The sequence below is a fragment of the Rhopalosiphum padi genome, chromosome 1 (assembly GCF_020882245.1).
Source record: "Rhopalosiphum padi isolate XX-2018 chromosome 1, ASM2088224v1, whole genome shotgun sequence".
In the NCBI taxonomy this organism is placed as follows: domain Eukaryota; kingdom Metazoa; phylum Arthropoda; class Insecta; order Hemiptera; family Aphididae; genus Rhopalosiphum; species Rhopalosiphum padi.
Window position 1 is genome coordinate 66,131,673 of NC_083597.1, and position 23,864 is coordinate 66,155,536.

The 23,864-nt window shown below is 28.9% G+C and overlaps 1 protein-coding gene across 2 annotated transcripts in view; it reads left to right on the forward strand.

Annotated features, from left to right (window-relative positions):
* LOC132932156 (band 4.1-like protein 4) overlaps nucleotides 1-23,864 on the forward strand; it is a 145,950-nt gene that overhangs the window by 102,360 nt on the left and 19,726 nt on the right. For both annotated transcript variants that reach the window (XM_060998393.1, XM_060998394.1), the window contains exons 7-14: nucleotides 2,353-2,473; nucleotides 2,599-2,686; nucleotides 14,573-14,661; nucleotides 14,752-14,815; nucleotides 15,618-15,763; nucleotides 18,353-18,471; nucleotides 23,199-23,310; nucleotides 23,408-23,611. In XM_060998393.1, the coding sequence (XP_060854376.1) occupies nucleotides 2,353-2,473; nucleotides 2,599-2,686; nucleotides 14,573-14,661; nucleotides 14,752-14,815; nucleotides 15,618-15,763; nucleotides 18,353-18,471; nucleotides 23,199-23,310; nucleotides 23,408-23,611 (943 nt within the window). The remainder of the gene's footprint in view (nucleotides 1-2,352; nucleotides 2,474-2,598; nucleotides 2,687-14,572; nucleotides 14,662-14,751; nucleotides 14,816-15,617; nucleotides 15,764-18,352; nucleotides 18,472-23,198; nucleotides 23,311-23,407; nucleotides 23,612-23,864) is intronic.

The following is a 23,864-nucleotide window of genomic DNA, read 5'->3' on the forward strand; positions in this document are numbered from 1 at the left end:
TTAAAAATAATAAAATATATCGTGCAATGGATAAATTTGTATTAAACTATTTACGGTAAAGTCTTAGTTAGGTAAACTACCGTTAAATACATACAAAATATACAATACACAAAAATAAAATATTAATTTTGTAAATTTTGCACAATACAAAATGCGAAGTACACACTATACACATCATTTTGAGTTCCGAGCACGACAAGAAACTCTGTTGTATAATAATTATGTACCTACTTTAGTCGAGATCGTACTTTGTGTCCGACGAAAATATTTTGAACCTAAAATTCAGAAATAGACCAAAAAAAATCTAGTGTCTCGCGATAAAAAAAAAAATCATATCGCATATATACAATATCCTACCACGTATATGCTGTAAACAGTTAGAAGACGTAGTAGAAGTAATGGTATATAATATACTCGTATAACGGCCAAGATAAAATATATGATTTTGTTAAGGGGGTTGTTTATTCTGTTTGGTGGGGTTTTTTCTCCTCCTCATCTGCCATTCGCTTGCGATGTAAATAGGAAGCAATAAAGATCAACCCGAGACCGCCCGATTTTGGCCATAAATATTGTGTAAATCTAGGTGCTTATTATTAGTGGGAAAAGCGGACTCGCGCGCACTAATATATTATTATCCTTGCCGCGCGGGGGCTGACGACTTTTGCACCCAACCGCGGTCGACTTTTCATAGCGCTTTCAAAATAATAATAATAATAATAATAAAAATCGTTTGTCTCCTGGTTTACGTAATCCAGTTACGTTTATAACGATACATTATTATTATTATTTATTTTATGATTTACGTCTTCCGTTTGTTTTAATATATTAGCTGATATATACACCGGAAATATTCGATCTTCGATAACAACGTAAAAACCATGTATTACCTATTTATAATAATATAATGAGCACGCGATGAACTTGTATCCGGACCTGATATTTTGAAGTTGTTCTCGGCCGTCAACAATATTTCTATAATCAGTTCATTCCGACTAGACAGCTGTTAAATCAATCTGTTGCTCGTACTGATTAATTGACGGCAGCTGTAGACCGTGCCGTGCAAATAATTATTTTGGGTTTGTGTAGCAACAGACATTATAAAGTTTGTAATAGGCTCACTACGAGTCATATAAGATATTTTGGAAGTACTTATACAAACCTGTTCAAACGCGATAATATTTACACTTTCGATGTACCTCAATAATTATATTTCACTGACTTATTCTGGCGCTAAATAAAAAAATAATTGTTTTGAAATTTCAAAAAAAATTCATTAAACTTACTCTGGGAAAAAAGCAATATTTTGTTATAACAAATTTAAAATACTGTTTCTTGTATATTTAAGAAATTTTTTTTTAGTAAATCATTTTTTAAGAATTTAAATACCAGGAAATAATTTAGTTATATAGACTATAGTAATAGTAAAGTTGAGAAGCAATAAATTTAACATTCCAACATCCAACTTGGCTTCTATATAATGTTCATAAAGTTGGCGGTCAGTTGAGACGACTCTGCACATTGGCTATATCGCCCCGTCTGCCCGCACTATTATATACTTACAAACAGACCAAAACACCATATTATTGTAATACGATGTCGCCGAAAACGGAATAATGCTAAGTAATCGAGATATATCACCGTCTATAAATTTCAACGCAGACTGTTTTATCACATGTTTCATATACGTTTTTATTACGACTTTGATTATAAATAAAGTTTCGCGCACAATAAACAATATACAGAATACGTACCTACAATAAACATCGTTTATTATTTTAATAATGTGATAATATATTATACAATAATAACTTATTATAGTATTATAGTCTCAAGATGTGCACTATATTTCGTCGAAATGATTGACGTGCGTATCGCTGAGTTTTATCAGGGACTGTGATGTATCGTTAAGAATATTTCGGAAATATGTACTATGTATATCTTAGGATTATTTAAAAAAAAAAATCTACGAATACGAGGTATAGTGTGCATAAGGAGAGAAACTATATTTTATTTCAAATTTCTTATCAATTTAAAATGTAATGTTGACATTGTGAGCTGATAATTTAATTGAAGGAACTTGAATTAGACTTGTAAAATATGATGTAACTAATACATTTTTTAAGTCACCAAAAGTCTTTTTAATCTTCTAGAAGACTAGAATATATTTTGGCGCATAACTGCATAAGTTAATTTAAACATAATATGAACAATCTAAATTTTAACTCTAAATTCGTGGTCTTGGGAATATTTCAGGGAATTTTTGCATGGCTATGTTATTCATGGTATAATAATAATATTGTCACCTAATGATATTATATTATTGATTTCAATAACGATAATATTTTGTTACAGCTGAACTTGGAGATTTCGATCCTAGGCGACACACTCTTGGGTACGTGTCCGAATTCCGGTTTGTGTCCAATCAGAACGCAGAGCTCGAGAATCGAATTGGAGAAATACACAAAGAACTTACGTAAGTGCAGCGTGCCATATAAACGTTCCTTCGCCCTCGCTGTGCACGTTTACCTATTGCGTTCTTTTTTTGTTTTCTATTTTATTTTTGCTCTTTATGATTACTTAACGACAGCCATTTTACAGGGGTCAAGTGCCTGCAGTCGCCGAGCTGAATTTCTTGGATAAAGTCAAGTGGCTGGACATGTACGGCGTCGATCTTCACCCAGTACTGGTGAGTGCAGTTTAATATATTTCCTTCGTGTACCACGGGGGTTAGGTACGCAGTATTTAAATAAAAATTCTGCAAAGTAGGTACCCACAATGTAAGACGAGAAAAACAATTATTTTTCATACGACTCTCCCTAGCGCGGGCGTGATATTCATAAATGTGTTGTATACCGACGTATTATACATCGCCTTGCTCCGCCACACGAGTGGTGAACACCGTCGCAGCATGATTGTTGTAATATTGTATAATACATAATGTGTTCTCTCGAAACGCCATAATTATTGCGGTCGGTTTACGAGTTGTTGTAGAGTTTAACACGCGCGTAGGTACCTGTCCATTTTATCTGAAACGTTTTAAACAACGGACATTATTATATTAACCAATGCTATTGTTCAATATGTCTATAAATGGGAAGAATACAATGATGTCGTGAGAAAATTTTTGTGCGCGGAAAATATAGCGACCGGAACATCTATGAGTTATTTTAATTTTATAATAGGTACATTATATTTATTACCGATTTACGAGATCTTTAAATTAATCGGGAATGTAAATCATTATATAGATTCGTTAGTTTATGATAAATTATTACAACAGCCTACGCAAAAATGATTTATGTAATGAATCATTTAAATCGACCAACAAATCTGAAACCACGGTTTGCGGCCTTCAGGTGATAGTACCTATCACCAGGAACAGTTTAAAAAAAAAAATAGAATAATCAGTATATATAATATAAAATGGAGGTTGTCCTTATTTATCGAGTAAATTTTAATTTCGACGCCTTACTTAGAGTACCTAGTTTTATAATATTCAATAAAAAAAAAAATAAAATAATCAATTTAATGACAGTAATATATGCATATGTATGTATTATGAATAAATTAAGTTTTATAGAACTTATCTATTCAAGGTTTAAGGGTGGTACGTGTGACACACTTTCTATTAACGTAATTTGCGAAGTATAATAATTTAATTACGAATATATAAATGAGTAAAACATTGAAAATTTTAAATTTTAAACTTAACCAATAACTAATATGGACCGCTCTAAGATATATGCGCAAGTTTGCATAGTTTTAGACCCCCGGCTAAAGGATATTACAATAATTCTGTGCTGACACAGCGGGCGCACTGATATTCGGAATAGGTTCAATCATTACATTATAATATAATATTATATGCAGCCAGCCCATAATGCTTCAATTATTTCCTCGAGAGCATTTATGGGGCATGTTTTTTTATAGTAGATACAAGCGTGGCAGTGTTTAGGCCTTTGAACTTAAACAACCCTATTTTTCCCTGTTCCCGAACAAATTATAGAATTAAACCTGCGCTTCAGCAAATCGATCCTCATTCGTGCATTCCTCTCACTCGCACTACCGTCAACCGTTTAGCTGCAGCTTTGGTCCGCGCCTATAAAAACGTAATTGAAATAAATGCCAGTTGCATGTTTTTATTTAATTTAGTTTTTTACTACCTATTATGCGAATTCGGTTTTTCGTTTTTGTTCCACGGGCGCGCGTGCGCAAATAAATCGTATTGGTAACGATGTTGTTATTATTCGGTACTGAAATACTTGCTTCCCACGCGCTTACACAGCCAAACACACACACACACACACACACAAACGATGTCGTTTCGGCATAATATTTATGGTGGTTGTCATTCAGTGGCCGTTTAATTTATATCAACAATCGCGCACAATACATAAATAATTCCCGCTTGTCACAACTGTATAGCTACACACGAATTTACCGGACGGCCGTGCGCGGCTTACACAACAATTATATCAGTATAATATTATTATTAAAAACGTTTCCATACCGGCTTTTACGATATTAAACGTTAAATATGTCCACGACAACACTGTCCCACGCGCTGTCCTTGCAGATACACTTGTGAATACCGGATGATTCACTAAGAATGACGCTAATATACCCATGTTTTCCTTTGATAATTAATTTATTCAAATTTTTAATTTTTAAGTATTTTTTATAGTTACCATATAAGTATTTTTCTATGCGTAAGCGATATTAACTTCATTTTTTAAATTGAAAATCGACTTTTTGTAAGTTGTCTAGCAGATGATTATTTTTGAAAATGTTAATGTATCGAAATCGAAATTTAAACGAGTTTTGAGTTATAGAGGCTATTATCATTTTAATTATAGTAATTAATCTATCTGGATTTTATAATTTGTAAAAATTGTCCGAGTTTAACAAATTCTAGATCCAATATCGTATAATTCTAAGTTTCCGTAGAGCATTTTTAAAGAACTATTATCCTTAGAATATTATACAATTTTTTTACATTTTCTAAAAATCATAATATGCTTAACATTATATTGTTAAAAAGTTTGATTTTTATTCAAATAAAAGAAGTTATGTTGAATATATTCACAGGAAAATTTTAAAATTTTATAAAAATCTTAGTAAATAAAAATATGGTGCTGAAAAAATGGGGTTGAGCATGCTTTGATGATCACTCTGTATAGTGTATATTATTATAATATATATGTGTGATTATAAAGGTATATTTTATCATAGTATGTAGTATGTACCTACGCTATGGACAGCTTTGTGCAGGTTTATATTGTCCAGAGTTTTACGTACATAAATATTTTTGTACATATGTATTTCAGTCGTTTGACTACGAATAAATCAAAAATATTATAATATCGTTAACGTTCAAACGAAATCCAAACAATGGTGAGATGTGATAGAGCGTGCGTAGGAAAGTTCCTATAATACGAAATTATATAATAGTATATACATGTCGCCGCCTGTGTACAGTTATAAAATATTGTTTTAAATGCAAATTTTAATTAAAAAGAAAAAAAAATCTGGTTTCTATAACATTATTATTATTTAAACATTTTGTTTTTATCCGCATTATTATAATATTAGTCCTTTTATGCATTTATCGCGTTTTTATTTAAATCTCACATGTATAACGGTCTTATAACGACTCGAACAGAATTATTATTGTTCTCTTCGGGTAGCATCATAGTATTATTATTATTATTATTACCGCAGCGCGATATCACAACGATAATAATATTATACGAAACCTTATACATTATTACACGGCAGCTGAGTTGTCGTTAGTGGTCGCGTTCGTCATCATCATCACTTTATTTATTTATTTTGCTTTCAAACGAAATATATTTATTTTTACCTTTTCATTGTCGGTGTACAAACGTATGTAACTCAGTTGGTTTTTAAAATGATACGACGATGTCTACAATTGTTCGGACGACTTGGCTTTTTAATCGGAATGGACTGTACTCTCGTTCAAAGAGTAATTATACGCGTGCTGAATAATTATTGTATAAATTATGCTCAAGTATCGCGCGGAATGTTTAGGAAATAGAAGCAACGATGGTAATTTCGAACCTGCAGACGGCGACCGACGAAATAAATCTCTGTCGTTTTCCGATATTTATGTATACGATATTATACAACGGTACAGCGCGGCGTCGTTGGTACTTTAAAATGTATGTTCGGCGTAAACTATATATTATTATAACGACGCGATTGAATCGAATTAAGAGAATTAATGCAGCAATTATAATATATTCCGAGAAATGCATTACAATTATTATTACTATTATCCGATGAGAATTCTGTAGGTTGAGGCGTACAACCTCGCTCAAAGGCGCGATATTGTTATTCACTGGGACAAAAGTGTGCGGCGACGGTTCTTATTCGTTAGAACGGACGAACAAAAAATAAAAGCTCAGGCGCATATTGTTTTCATATATTCAATTTTTGCACGTCATCGTCATGTAATATGCGCTGCGGACGTTTTAGTTGAGGGTTCAGCGTCATCTATGTTTATGCGAACCGAACACAATAATATTTTAATAACTATGGTGTAGATTTTTTGTTCCGAAAAACAACAAAAGTGCTTTAAAGAAATACGATATAATACATTTATAATAAAACTAAGACAATTTTCTTCAAAATTAATTTTTGACGCGTTAAATAAAAATATAATTGTAATATTTAAAATAACATAACTTGGGGTTATAGTGATGATTGATTCAAATCGTAAATAAAACGACCTGTCTATATATTATTATATTTTCTTTGTTAGCACGTGACAAAATTTTCGTTTTTTAGACTGTTGTGCTTTTGCTTAGTACAAGGATAAAAAAAAAATACGTAACGTAAATAATATGACGAAACAAAATTTTACATAATACCAATTTAATATTTTTATTTTTAAATGATAACAGTTTACTTTCATTATAAAATACAAAAATTTCCAAAAAAAAATGCTAAAGAAATAAAATAGAATATATTTTTATATACGAAACAGATTTTTTGCTCGGCAATTTGAAAAAATGCAATTTAAATCCAAGGACTGATAATATATAAATATATATTATTATCGTGGTGACATACAGATTAATATTTATATAGTGGTGGGTTGCGTTAAAAACCCACTCTATACAAACGTGAAAAACAAAATGAAATTGCCTTCTGTACTTCTCTCGCTGCGCGTTATAAACAATCAGACCATTTAATAATAACTAGAATTATACATTATCTATAAAAATATAATTTTAAGTATCTATTTAAATAAAATGGTTATATGGGATAATTCTCGTAATAAGATTTTCAATTTTATTTTAATATATATATCTCTGTAACCACAGATGAGTTAGGTGTATAAATTTTAATTTATTAATGATATATTATTATATTTTTAGCAAAACTGCGATTTTATAAATGTAAGTCTTAAGTTATCTATTATTTAGATATAATTTCAATGAATTTTCTGTTATAATAAATGGGTAATTTTTGGCTTATCATTGTATAAAACTGAACTAATAATTATAATAATATATTTACATGCATATTATATCGTTATATGCAAGCCACGGCGGGTATACATACTTATAGGCTATATTACTTGTTTAATGGCCGTCGTTTATATTGATTTCGGACGATCGATTAGGTCAACGTACCTCCAGTGCCATCGGAGCCAGCCACGCATAAAATAAAGTCCTTAAAACAAATCGAAAAATTGCGTCTGCGGAAAACTACGAGTGTACCTACTCGAGGTATAATGGGCCTGTCTTTTTACTTCTACACGACATTATATAAAACCATAATCGGACCGACCGATTTAACAATATGATCGTATTTTAACGCTCCGTGTTAATTATATTTTCATCAATGGTATACATGTTTTTATTATAATAACGGTTGGAGAAGATACTTTAAAAAAAATAAGTATTATCAATGTTTACCTATATAATAAATACAAGATATATTTACCATTTAATATAACCATATACACAAAATATGTTTATTTATCTGCTTTTAATAATAATATAGTACTTTTTTTTGTTACAAATTCAAAAATAATTTGTACTTTAATATAACACTCTGTAAAATTAAGATCTTTATAAACTTTTTATATGGTTAATTGTGTGATTTCATCAACCATCCACGACAGTAACACGTGTACAATTTATTTAAATAATTTATTAATTGTTTTTTTTTTTTGTTAAATTCTGAAAAAGTGCATCATAATAAATGTGTATCAAGTGTCGTCATGAAAAATAAAAATTGAAAAATATATGAGAAATACCAAACAGAAAAAGTATTTATATATATACACATGAATTGTTCCTTTGAGATTTTTTGCGATGTGATCTCGGCATATGTGATATTTCAGCAACCGATGTGCAACGTTCGGCTCAATATTGATTCCTAGTACATATATTACATAATAGGTAAAGTCACGTCGGATTGGAGTAAAATGTAGTCTTCGGCATGTAATCGATTTTCCGATTGACTTTCTACTTGGGGTCTGCATCGTTATTGTTTCGTTTGTGATCCGTTTTGGTTTTCAAATTTAATTCATTGCCGGTCGGTTGGGTCCGATCGTTATTTTATAAATCGTCTGAACAAATAATAATAATACACTATTGCGCCGAACGAAAGTTTAACGAACTGTCTTGAAACTGTAATGATATTATATTATAGGACATTTTTATATAATTTGTGTTTTTTCGTTACAAGTCAACGGTTCAAAAAAATAGCGTGTTTATGTTTAAAAAATGTAGAGCTAATGCGGAAAAAATTATTAATTTAGAAAAATTTAAATAATATTCTTCAATTATTGCCTGGGCCACATGTCATAATCACTGTATAAATTTAAATTTTTTAAACAATAACAACAATATTCTGTTAAAAATTGTTAGATTTTCAGTATTATACATTAAGTTTAAATTATCAAAGACGATAGATAACTAATAAATTCCATCTACAGTTATGATATTATGATATATTATTTTAAACTTTTAAATTTAAATAGTTAAATGAAAATGAAATGGGTAACTAGTTAATGCCCTCTCTCGCATTATATAAATTACCATATCTATTCTATATTTCACTGTTATAAGTGTGTTATTTATGCATATTATTATTATACGGTGTTTGGGAGAATTATTAATTGCATTACACTTTTAAAATATCTTTTAATTTTATATAAATTTCTTTCAGTCTATGATCGTGCGTGGTTTTTCATATTGTTGGTCCTTATTAAATATGTAATATATACCTTGGCACGCAACCGCTGTTTGATATAATTTCATAAATCGATGCAGAAATAAAAAATATAAAACGTAATGAATTAGATGAATTGGCTTACAAATTGCTAACGAGATTTCAATTGAATTGCGTAACAGTGATCGATAACATTAAAATCTGTTTAGGGTAATATAATACCACGCGCGTGATAAGCCGTAAGTTTAGTAAGCTTAGTTTGGATTCGTATTACCGTCTATATTATTATAATATTAAATTATATTAACGAATGTTAAGAACGTAATATAGTACTATTATTGTGATTGTATGGTATGATTTATTTTTAGACGACTTATTTACGATAGGGGCGTATGCAAAGTTTTGATAAAAATAATAAATAATATATATGTCGTTATACATATTTATAAGAAATACAATTTTACAAATTTTGATGTCTGAATTATCAAACAATAATAACGAACAATTAATAATACCAAATTTATTTAAATACTAAAAATACTAACCTAATAGTGATATTATTCATAATTTTAGGTATACGATGCTCGGTATAACATTATTGATGAAAATGTAGGAATTAGCTTGACACATAATTTTAGGGTGAACATTTAACTCATTAATATTTTGCTTTAGTTGCATTACACTCAGAGATTTAAGTTTAAGAAAAATAATTTAGAAGATTTTATTTTATTTTTTTAGGTTTTAATAAAATCATGGTTTAATATGATAAAATTATAAATGTATACAATAATATTCCGAAAATATTTACAATAGGTACCTTTAAATATATAATTATAGTATACTTAAGAAAAATAAAAATACATGATTATCTAAACTTATTTTATCAAACTTAAAACTGAATATAAAGTTGATTAGCGCTACTATACAAACGGTAAACAATTTTACCCTGAAATCATACCACACAATTTTTATAAGGTTTCTTATTATTGAAAAAATATAAGTAATTCATTAGCTATAAATTTAAACAATTGAGTATACTTTATAGCCTGTTAAACCATTGATATTTATTGATTTGAAGAGGTAATATGTTATACGAATGCGCATAAAAACACTTAATTTTTAAAAATGTTCCCAGACCTTTCGGAAGCGAGGGGCTGCCGTCTCTCAGACACCCTCATAAATACGCCTCTGCGTTACGACAAACATTACTTTAAATAACGCCTATTGTATTTAGTTTGGCTAACGTACCTACATAGAACTCCAAATAAAACTTGCTAAATATTATAATCGTATATTGCAATGGGTAAGTGTATACTATAATGAGCTTCATCAATCAATCGATGGTGCCGCGGCCGAGTCTGCGTGTGTCCACAATACCGGTGCAATGGATAGACAGACCACCAAACCTCATTCACTTTCTAACTAGAGTCATGCATTACAGTTACTCGTTAATCAATCGATCCTGTTTTTAAATGGACTATTTGACAAGTGGTTTTGGACCGACCGACGTGGTCGTTATTTTTTTACATCTCGCGAGCATACGGCGATTTAGCTCAAATAACTATATTATATTATATTAAATATCTAAATACTGTCATCGGTGCCCCCGCAACACATGATGTAACGATATCATATTATATTATGCGCAGATATAAAAAGTAAAAATTGCATTGATGTAACGTGAACCCACATAATATAATATTATAGGTAGTATTATTATCAGCGCCACAACCGTGGGCGCATCAAATTTATATGCTCGTGATTTGGATTTTAAAGAAAAAAAATAATTTATAATATACAACTTAAGAATATATATTTTAATCGTGATGTTTTCGAAAAATTATATGTTTTATAAATGAATAGTTTCCGAAAATATTTCTATGATATTATTATTATTAAAATATTATGAGTATAGTAGTATAGTATATTATATGCAATATAAAATTGTAAAATATGCATAGGTAATATGTATTTAGTTTTCTTAAATAATACTAACACATTCAAACGAATTTTGATAAATTGTATAAACAGATTAATATTTTGACATTTTTAATACAATAGGTACTTATGAATAAAAAATTATAAAATACTCATAATTTATTTCATACCTATTGTACAAGTATTACAGATGTCCGATGAAAATAAATGTGATTATATATTCGCAACAGATGTATGTATATCGTCCACATTCAAATAAATAAGGGACAATATTTATTATACTCATTAGATTAGTAGTTCCTAAACTATTTTTTCTTACGGAAAAATTTTGACGTCTATTAAAAGGTGCAGCTCACTTTCAATAAACATAATGTACCTATACTGGTTAGTGGTTTGTAACAATAGTAATTACTTTTAGGTTTGATAAGGAACAATGCCTCAAGCTAAATTAACATTAAAATATTCACTCTTAAATATTGAAACACAAAATTTTAATTTTTTCATTACGATTCTTTTTAAAAATATTTTTAGGTGTATAACAAGTAATATTAATAATTACATTGGTTTTTACATTTTTATCTTTTTCATTTTATAATAATATTTTTATTAGCCTAGATAAAAAATTTAACATGTTTATGACACATATTTATTAGTTTCACAGCACACCTTTTGGGAAACATTGAATGTATTAGACTATGTATTATGGATCAATGGATTATGCATAGTGAAAATACTTTACGATAGTAGATCGTCGAAGTTTATGATTATTATATGAAAATAATTAAAAGTTCATAAGCATTTCTATTTTAATTTTAAATTTACTGTTTATTAAATTTGACAATTTAGGTAGTTCCTATTAGTGTAAACGGGGGTTAATATAATATAATTATAATAACAATTTAGAATTAGACGTTAGTTTAATAAAGTCATTTACAACGTTTACAATAAACCACGGATTATGATTGCAATTGCAATCATAAAGTAGATTATTTTCACTACTAACGTATAGTATTTTTCATAGTCAAATTATATTTAGCAATACAACATTTTAATTATTTAATTTATAATTTTATATTGACATATCCATTGAACGTGCAATTACTATATTTATTACAATGGCGCAAAAGTCATTTGTCATGTGAAATGATCGGTTCACTTCTTAAATGGGTGTGTGACTATAGGTGAGTTCTTGGAGTTAATAGGTTAATAAAGTTAAATAGGTGTTATATATATATATATATATTGTAATCGATTTTTGATAGCGTGAAACATAGAAATTAGAAGTCAAATAGACAAAAAATTTAGATTTCGCTTCACAAAAGAAGTCGGAATTCGGCGCCACTGAGTTATTGAAATTAATGAATTTCAAACTTTAGATAACGAAATAGTATTATATAATTTAATCCTTGATTGAATTGATTTTTTTTTTCATTCAACACTGGCCATAATGTTATTTTATTTTAGTGTTAGTGACTTAGTATTATTATGTAGATACTGAATTAATAAAATTGTTCTAGCGGGGTTTCAACAATAATATTAACGAAAAATTCAATTAACACTGTTTAATTTGAACCAATTGCTGTGTATAATCGAAGTAAAATACGTAATGAAAACGAAATACAATTTTTTTCTCAATGAAAGTTTATTTTACATTTATTTTAATAACAAAATATTTTCTATTATGTAAAAAAATAAAAAATAATTTTATACGAGTATAACGTCCACGGTCTAACTTTTTTGTTTGTTTTACATTCTATATGGTATGCGTAGAGAGTCAAATAATTGTTTTAATAATTTATTATCTACAGCAAAGAGCTCTAACCGTTGTAATATTGGTATTCATAAATTTAATTTAATTGATCTTTTAAAGATAACGATATAGTTAATATAAATCAAACTCGTTGAATAGTAATTATTTAACAAAACCATATATTTTTTTTGTATAGTAGTTTTAACATGAATAGTTCAGCTAAATAATAGGTACTTACACTATTTGCGTAGGATCTTTTACAATAATAATCTATATTAATTTTATGTAAATCATATTGGTCATTTTATTATTATTATTATAATGCTTATAAAAAAACTACTCTAAACGTTTTCATTATCTAATTCACAATATTATATTACCACAGTAAAAAAAAAAATGGTAATTTAAAATTTGTTACCAATCTATATAATAAGTACAGCAGTGCCGTTTTTAATACATTTTTATTAATTATAATATGCATAATATTATTATATTTATAACATAATATACTAATAATAATAAATAATTATTATGATTGTTATTATATTATAATACTTTCTATGCATTTAGGTATCGTAATAATACGCGCTCTGATATTGTTATTACGGTTGTCGTAATAATTATAATATGTCTGTAGGTCGTATCGCAAATTGAGTAAAGTTACTCTATTCTGCCTACATTTTGTTTTTTTTTATACACACACAAATCCATTATATTATATACCTTGACCAGCAATTATAATATTTTGATTAGATTTTTCGTACGAAAACGCTCCGTTGGTAACAAAACAGCTTTATGCGCTCAATGTCGTTGTACAGTTGTAGTATCAAACTACGAGTTTTAACTATCATATTTTTTTTTTAACATACCAATTACTCCAATAATATTTTTTTAGGATGGTGATCGATCGATTGTTGTTTTCTCGGAAAATGATTTTGATTCATGTGTCCTACGATTAAAATAATAATATTTGTGTGCTCGTATATTACCTATACATTGTAGTGTTCGTCGGAAATGGTTACGAGTAATGTAGTCACTGGAGTTTCCGTCTTTCGAGTGTGTATCTATATATTTACCGTTCTCGTACATTGTAAGCATGATAAAATATTGTATATTGTGTAAAAATATAAATAAATTGAAATTTAGTTTTTAAGCGAACAAATTGAACCGTTATTTGTATTCTGACATTCGTTTTTGATGTTGGAGTAAACGTAATTTGTTCATTTTTGTTACGCAAATAACATCATAGTAGAACCGAGTATATTATGTACAACGGATGTACAAAGAATTGAAATATACAACATAAATGAGTTATATATTATATATTTATATAAACGTACACATATTTGGCTTTAGTATTTTGTAGTTTTTTAGGTACATAAAATATATTATTATTACCGTTTTGTTCGTTTTTTTCTTGGAAGAATTTCAAATCATGTATTCATACTTATAATTTGATATTTAAATGATAATAGACTTAACATTACTTCCTATTCAATACAAAATATCAAATGTGCAATTTTTAATAATAATGTTATTCGTGATTTATTACGACTAACCGATTTTTATACAATCACATCCTCTTAAAGGCATATATTATACGCCGCATATACCATACATGTGTATGTTATACAAATTATTGTTATTAATATTGTCCGCATTCGATTTTTGCAGGGTGAAGACAACGTTGAATATTATTTGGGTTTAACGCCGACCGGAGTGATTGTGCTCCGAAACAAAAATATCGTCGCAAACTATTACTGGTGAGTGACCTGACGCTGTAATATTTATATTAATAACTTTATTATGGTTTTGTTATAATTTTAATTATAAATACTGACGTGTATTTTCAGGCCCAGGATCACTAAGATCTTCAGCAAAGGAAAATATTTCATGCTTAGAGTATGCGACAAAAATGTAAGCACACATAGGACTTTTACGTCTCATTTATAGCGTTTTGATAACTGTTATTAATTAAATAGTATAGCACGTGTATACTCTGGCCGAACTGAGGGATCGTTTCGACCAGATTAGTATAGTAAGAAGACATCGCAACACACAGTTAATATTGTGATATAGTCAGAGTGTAGAGTATTATCATAGTTTCCAAATAGGTAATGATAATTCAATAAATTCATTTAACTCTTTGTGAGATATTTAATAGCTGTCTAGGAGTGAGGGTATCAATGAACTAACTGTAGAATCACTTCTCTCCAATTCTTTAACACATTTTGCACTGGTGCTCGAATAATTCGATTTTTACTATCGGAGGCTCAGTGACCATAGGTCTCAATGATACGTAATATTGAATTAACCTTCTTTACATAATTAATTTACTAAACTAATACGTAATAATTAGACTTAATACTATTCAATATTCATATCACAAGTATGTTAGTATAATATCCAATTTGTGTTGTGATGCTTTTTCTTCTAGGGCTGCACACGTACGGGCGCCAGGTCTTTTACACTTGACTAGCTCTGATACCTTCTTTCTGGTTACCCGGAGTGTGATATACACTCGTGGTGCGTAAGTCTCAGAGCAGGTTAAAATGTAACAATATTAATGTCATTAATCGTAAAATATTATAGTATTATACATAATATGGTCTAGCCAACCCGGGAAAATGTTTCGTCAAAATTAGCATAATATTTTAATCATTGGAGCGCACGTCTATAATAATGATGGTAAAAATAATGGTAATGACGATATTTTCAGAACGACGAGAATACTTACGGGTTTGAAACGCCCTCGAGGCCGGCGTGTAAACATCTGTACAAGTGCAGCATGGAACATCATTCATTCTTCAGACTTGTCCAAGTGTCGCCCAACCCTCCGGACGTCATAAGCACTCGATTTAGCAGGTTTGAAATGCGCGCCACGAGAGAATATTATATTATTCAATTACATTAATTGCGTTACGCGCGTACCGTATATGCATTACACATACGTGATATATTATTATTATTATTATTATTATGTGTGTACACTGCGTACATCATAATATTACATAGTTTTGTTGTAGCCGTCGTACGTCGCGACGTACCGCACTTATACCGCATACATAGTGTTATTATGACGGTGGAGAAAATTAAATATCATAAGCGCGTTTTCATATTATAATAATACGCGATATCGTACGCAATTTTTTTCTTTAGTCTTACAAAATAAAAATAAAAAACATTTTGTTGGCACGCGTTTTAAACATACTGCATAATATGTACGCGTAATAAACACTATATAATATTATGTAGTAGTCGGCCAGGGCTCGCGGTACATAAAGCAGCTACAGCGAGCTAGCTGGATGAACAAACGGCGGTTTTTCGTTTTTCATACCGTCGTATAATTGTTCAGATTTTTCCCGCCCGAAGATATTTCTAAAGAAATAAATCCCCCAGTCATACGGCGTGAAGGTATATAGTTCCTCCGCGCCACATTGTACGTGTATATTTATAATATATAGGGTACACGCCATGCAATGCATATAAATACACATAATATCTGTGTCTCATCTCCCAGTGCATCATACATATATTATTACTATACCTATTCTATTATGATGTATATTATAATAATTACTGCCACTGTATACTATTATTGCGCCAAGACTATGCGATACTGTATTCGTATTGTTTATTGTTGTCTACCCTACAACTACAGTCGTTACAATTATTAATATTACCGTTCGAAAGCTATGCATAATGATTTAATGTAATGAATGATTACGATTCAAAATAGGATTACGAAAATTATATCTACTGCGTTTTGGTCTACGGTTGTACATGACCATGAACTATGTGTTTCAAAATACGCTCAAATATGTATTTAATTGACAGTAAAAAAAAAAAACATTTAATAATCTAGTAAAAAATCATAAATTTAAAAAAATAATTACAAAATATATTGTTTTAATTTATATTAAAAAAAAAATTAATTTTCCTAATATATATTTTTCATTTTATTTATATACGTTCGTTTATAATTATTTTTATCAAACTTACAGATCGACTATTATTTTTAATTCGTAATTTATATAACCGTCTACGTAATAATTAATATTTTTAAAATGTAGGTACGAAATATTTTTAAAGTTTTCAAACAAATGTTGTTTATGTCATTGCACACAATTGGTATCTGCTAAAGTTATTAAATGCTTCAAAATTATTAATAATATGTCAGCACTTAAAAAATTGAAATGTTCTTTAAATAAAAAAAATACATCGTCATGCCAAAATATACCAAATATGTCGAAAATCTTGATACATGTGTAATTGTATACAATATAAAATTTAATATATTGAATCCAGTCACCTTGAAGCCAATTTTTAAGCAATATATAAACCATATAAATCATTAAGAAAATTTGACATGTTAATACACGAGTACTTATGAGCCTGATAATAATCATCTTCTATTATTCTATAAATTCCGTTATTGTGGTTTGGTTAGACCTACGACTTATTATTGTACACTGTTATATTATGTGTGCGTTTATCGTTATTAAATTTAAGTTACACGGTGAGTGTCATTATTGAAAACTCACCCCTATTACAATAGCTTAACCACGAGGTTTCGTTTTATCAATACCTATAATACCTATTACCTATAGTTAATTTTTATTTATATGTATTCCAGCCCTCCAGGTGGCAACCATTAGAGCAGAGCATGATGTATTGTTTTAGATAATTTAATTAATCGGTCAATAATTGTCCCTAAATTTTTAAAAAATATAAATACATTAATCCATTGATTTTTAAGAACAGAAATATATGATAAAGTTATAAACATCTGCATTGAATATTCGTGAATAAATTTCATCATCGATGAAATCAAAACATTATTAAATGTTTATCGATTGGATTTTTTTTATTATTATTATTATTACAGTGTCTTATATACTTATATTAAGAGATCATTCGTGTGTAATACATTTTTTTCTGCATTATATAGTATCATGTTAGTACTTAATTATTTAAAATCAATATTATTATTCATAAATATCAATATTCTAGAAGTAATATTATGAAACTAAATTTGTAATATTTTCTACTGTTTTGTTCGTTTGTTGATAAAATATTTTTATTGTAAAGGTTTGAAGTTTTATACTTAAAGTCATTAAAAAAATTATTATTTTTAACTCCTACTAACTTATTTTACATGAGTAATGTACAACGTAAAACCTTTGTAATTCAAAATATTAATCAAGAAATATATTACGATAGAGATAAATTTCTATTCCAACTTCCTTTGAACTTCTTTCCTGTGATGAACACTTTTAAATTAAACAGTAAATAAATAGTAGATATTATTTTATTTTATCATAACGTAATTAGGTAATATACCAAAAATTAAAATAGTAATATAAAACGTTTTTTACAACAAAATTATTGTAATTTATACAATGTTGTACATCGGTGACTAATTAGTATTTGTATTATGTTTTTCCTATATAGCGGTCGGGCGGACAAGTCTTCAGTGAGGAGTTCGCAGATGAGCAACAGAACGCCGCCATCCTTCATAAGGACACCTAGCCGCCGTTATCAGAGGAGGATCGTAGAAGGAGCCAACGATAGTGAGTATCATATTTATGGCGGTACGCCGAATCCCCATTGATTTTCTACCCTAATTTTTCTATAATTATTTAAATCTTTACATTTGAAACTATTAAATAGGTAAAAATAGTAAAAATAAATTATAATTATAGTAAACTTATAATTTATAGAAAAAAAAGAGTAGTTTTTGTAAAAAAAAACTATGTTTGTACTAATACATAAAACTCTTAATATTAATTGATATAAGTAATGTGAGTATTCAAAAATCTAATATCTATCTATAATACATCGTTCCAATTATAAAAATAAAATACATATTATTTTTACTATAAAATATATGTTGGTGGGATAAGTGGGGAATCGTGCACGTTTGGTGAACCACTCTCTATATTACGACGACGGTATTATAGGTGAGCAGACCAATTTGACATTTTACATAGAACTATTTTTCAAAGCGCCGCTAGGATCTCGAATTTGTTAGGATTTTTTTCTTTTTAATTAACTTAAACAATACACAGCACTTCAGTTCTAGACTTCGAGTCTGAAGTAGTATAATTAAAATAAAATGTTATGGCTAGGTATATAAAATAATATCGTATATCCAACAAAATGCTCGAATGGCGTAGCCTTTTTTTTTTTTAATATTTTTTCACGCTAAACCTCCACGTACATTTTACACACAATACATGCGTGGTGCGTTCATTATACACTATTATCCAACTACCAGTTAATTTCGTATTATATTCTTAAGAACCGTGTAAATACTTGAAGACGTCATGCAAAAGGAATACGGTATTATAATGTGTGCGTATCCCTGGTTTCAGTACACCGTGCGCGCACTGTTTGTGCATATAATAATATAAAGTATAAACATTAGGTAAGTACCTATAATACAGACTTGGAAGTTTTGTGGTTTTTTTAGAATAAAAAAAAAAAAAATAAAAAAACACCGTTCGGTCTTTTCAACAAACGACAGTCAACAAGATATATCTTTATAATACGAAATATTACACATAAAATATAATAATATTATATTATAATGTATAACCGGCTGCAGATATTAATATTCCGACCGAATTCGTTGTTGATTGTAATAAGCGCGATTGAATACGCGTATTTCTGGTACGTTTAATTATTTAATAATAATATTCTTTACTTCTCGGGTACGTGAATTAATAATAATAATAAAAATATCATCGCATTTACCCGCGCACGTTTATCATCGTCTCGAATGATACATACAAAAACATTGTCCAACCATTATGTCTGTAGCAATTTTTATTTATTATTATTATTATTATTATTATCATCATCCTTATTATTTAGGTATCCATCTACCGACCTCTTTATAATTAATTTAAACGTATGTACATTGAACTTATATTCTAAGACTCTCGAGTATCTATATTGTAACATAACTGTATAATGAGCAGGTAATATTAATAAGACCGATTCCTGTTATTACGCGTTTTATGTATTTTTTATTATAACATGGAAAATAAAATTATCCCGCACAGTGTAAATGTATAATAATAGTTACCGAGATTCCGATCGATTAATATAATAATATATTTCTGCACTGTTTCGCGTATCGCGTCAAGTGCATTTACGTATACACCACTCGATAAAACCAACGGGAAACGTGCATGTGTGCAGAGCGAATCGATATTATATTATGCTCTATACCTAATATTATACCTATAAAAAACGCGTTATTCATTTTTGTTTTTTTATCAATTTTTTATACTAGACTTTCAATATGTTATTTTATATAGGTAAAGTACATAATAATAATAAATTCGCAAAAATTCATTAAAAAAAAAAAATACATATCTAACGAGTTTGAATGGTTAATCGAAGCGACAACACTTAATCCATATTAATAAAAGACAATATTTGTGTAATCGTGTAAGTGATCTATAGCCAAGTATATCGTACTCACATATACTTTTAAATTTTGGTACATGGGTAATTCTACACCCAAGAAGCCTAGAAGCCAAATTTTTAAATCTTGAATTTTAAAGAGAAGCTCACGCAAGCCTTTGTTGAATCACAAAAAACTAAAAATTTTAAAAAAAGCATATTGTGTTAAAAATGTGTAGCTTACATTTAACGGAGTTTAAGACAAAGTAAATCCACTGACATTATTTAATTTATCTTGAGAAACACCTTGCAGGACAGCTAATATAAAATAATATTATAAAATCTGGGACATCGAAAATCATCATGTAAAGGGAATATTATATGATATGTTATGATAGTTTATTAATATTATTGCAACAGAATGAGATCCGACTAGTACTTCAAAACTAACATTTTTAACTTAATTTTTTTTTATAAAATCTTTATTCAATTAAGTACAATTTATATTCATAAATTTGAAAATAGTCACTTTAGTCTTATCTCAACAACTAGTAAACAGCAAACGCGGCCAATTATTTTGAGTTAGCGTGCATGTCTGGCTGATGGAACGATGTCTAATTTAAGAGCCCGTAGAGATGACACGCGAGATGTATAAAAAATGTAGGCGATATATTAACGCTCGTTGTTAGTCCACCGAATGAAATAATAATACCCATCGCTCTAGTACTGTACTTATGAGTTATATATACATTACATACTTAATGTGTTTTTCCCAAAGAGTTTTCTTGTACATGTTTAAAAATCATATTATCATAGTAGGTCTTATCGAATATTATGCTTCTTCTCCTTTTATCTTTTAATAATGCAGTTACTTAAATTTATATTTTAAAAGTTTATATTATATTATGGTAATCACTTAAAACCCATGTTTTTAGATGCTTAGATTTTTATACTATTTAGAGGGACAAAAGTTTCTTTTTTTTTTATCAAATGTGTAACGCCATTTTTATTGTAAATTTTTAAACAGAATAGATCATTTTTATTTTGAAAATATTGATGTATATAAATTAAAATTCTAACAAGTTGTTTCTTATATTATTAAAATACATTATAAATAACCAATCCAGCGAGATAACGCGCCAATTTGTCTGCAATCCCTCCGCAATATCCTGTTATAGTCAAACTGGTTTAGATGGCAGGGTGTTGAGTAGTGATGCACAGAACAACCGAAACATTTTCTTCCGGCAACGGCACGTTCTCAGATAATGGACAGACTATAGGTATTAAGTGTAATAATCCTCAATAATATATAGTATTACAATTTACAAAATATATAAAATATAATATGCTATATTTAGTCATGTACATATTAATTTCCACGGATAATTTTTAATATATTAATTTTTATAATTTCAAATCATCATAACCTTCAAATTTTAAAACCTATTTTCATGATTAGCATATAAAGTACTGATTTTTATTTATACATTTCAATGGTATTTAAAAAATGATTAGCTTAACTATTTATAGTAAAAAGGTGTTTCGCATTTGTAAAAATAAAAATAGTTTGTATTATCATAGGTACTTCTTAGTTTAAAAAATATAAGTACCTATTTGAAAATATTGTTTTAAAACCTAAAGATTTAAAATTTACTCAAGAATTCCAAAAATAAAAATTTGAATATAAAATAAATAATTGCACAAGATATAAAAATAAATGCATTATAAAATGAAACAAATACGGAGATGAGCATGTCCGTTGAGGCGTTGAATAAACCTGTAATATTTATGTAGTACCTTTACGCGAACGACGAGGTCAACGGGGCTCGTCGAGGAAATAAAAACGATCGTTTGGCAACGAATCTCCTAGGAATTTATACTAGACGACCGTGCAATATATTATTATAATAGTATATAATATGTACAACGCATTGCGTCGCATAAAAATAGTTATAATTAATAATTATACAATATGACATACCTATATACTTATTTTAATTTTACTGTGGGTACCACAACGTCAATAGTAACTAAAAGCGTACAGGGCGGACGGCCTGTTATTGAAGTACGTAGTGGTATCATATATAATAATACAATATACACAATCGAGACATGTATTGTATTCAATTGTAAACAAAAAACATACTAGTTATACAAGTGGTTACATGAAATTAAAATTGTAATATTCTCATTACTAGACTCAGATTTATTTTCAAAACCAATCTTTATAGTTTTCAGCCAATTTTTTAATATTTAATAACAAAAATATACATAATAGCTTATTCATGCCATATAATCAAACACTCTCCTTCTTTTAATCGTTCACTTAATAGAAAATAAAAAATACAGTAAAATTTGATTAAATAATAATAAAAAAAAAACAATATTAATTATTACAAGTTAAAATTTATATTCATTTTTTGTGGTTGAAAAAAAAATAAGGGTCTAAGTCTTAAGCCTATTAATTCCTTAGGATAATCCGGCGTTGCTCATCACTGATAGTACCAAATAATAATTGTTTAGAATAATTATAACTATTATTATAACAAAAATGACAAATATTATAAATCATAGTAATTACATAAATGCAAAAAAAAAATACTATTGCAATTATTTGAATTACAATGCGTTATTGAATTCAAAAAATGACAAATTATAAAAAAATTATGCATTTTTCTTTATCACTAAGCTTATCCACAACCACATATGCCCACTATATTAATAGCAAATAAAATCTTCGATTATGGTGTACATACGGTATAAGGATATTCTATGCATGGGGGTATAATGATATTATAATAATATATTAGCGTTCCGACATTTGTATTATTGTCGTGACGAGTTTTTTAACACGACGCGTATTCTTATACTCTTTCCCACACAGATCAAACTTTCGGAGACGAGTACAAGACCAGAGACGAACTGATGATGTCGTCATCATTGAAACCGCAAGATAAGCTGAAAAACTGTTCCAACCCTCAACTGCCCGTCCACACGTACGTGAATTTAAAATTGTTATAATATACGATAATGTGGCCGAATGGGCACAACGAGTTGTTAAAATATTTAAGTTTGTCTGTTCCCTCGATACAGCATGTACGTGCCAAACCGGAGTGATTCTCCGAGAAGCACCAGAAGCGCGCCGTGGGGCGTTTGGTCAAGCGCCCCGACCAGGGGCCTGTACTCGAGTAGCTCGCCAAGAAGCGTTCGGTCCGGTCCACATCAGATCATGCGTCACACCCGCAGGTCGTCCAGCGTAGATAGTCAGAGCTCTAACGACTCAAGGTCGTGTCGCAAGTACGTGTTGTTTATTATCATAAAATACAAATCAATATAATGGTTCCATTAACACGTTTATACTCTAACCTAACCCGACTAAATTTATTTAGTTAATATTAGGGCTAATACATTGGAATATTAATACCAGTATGAAACGGTATCCCAGTATACCAGTAGTTATATTTAAAATTATTATTCGATAATTCGGTATTTTAACTTATTTGGTACTTAAATATTCGTTGCTTAATTTATAAATGCTGATTTTTTTTTT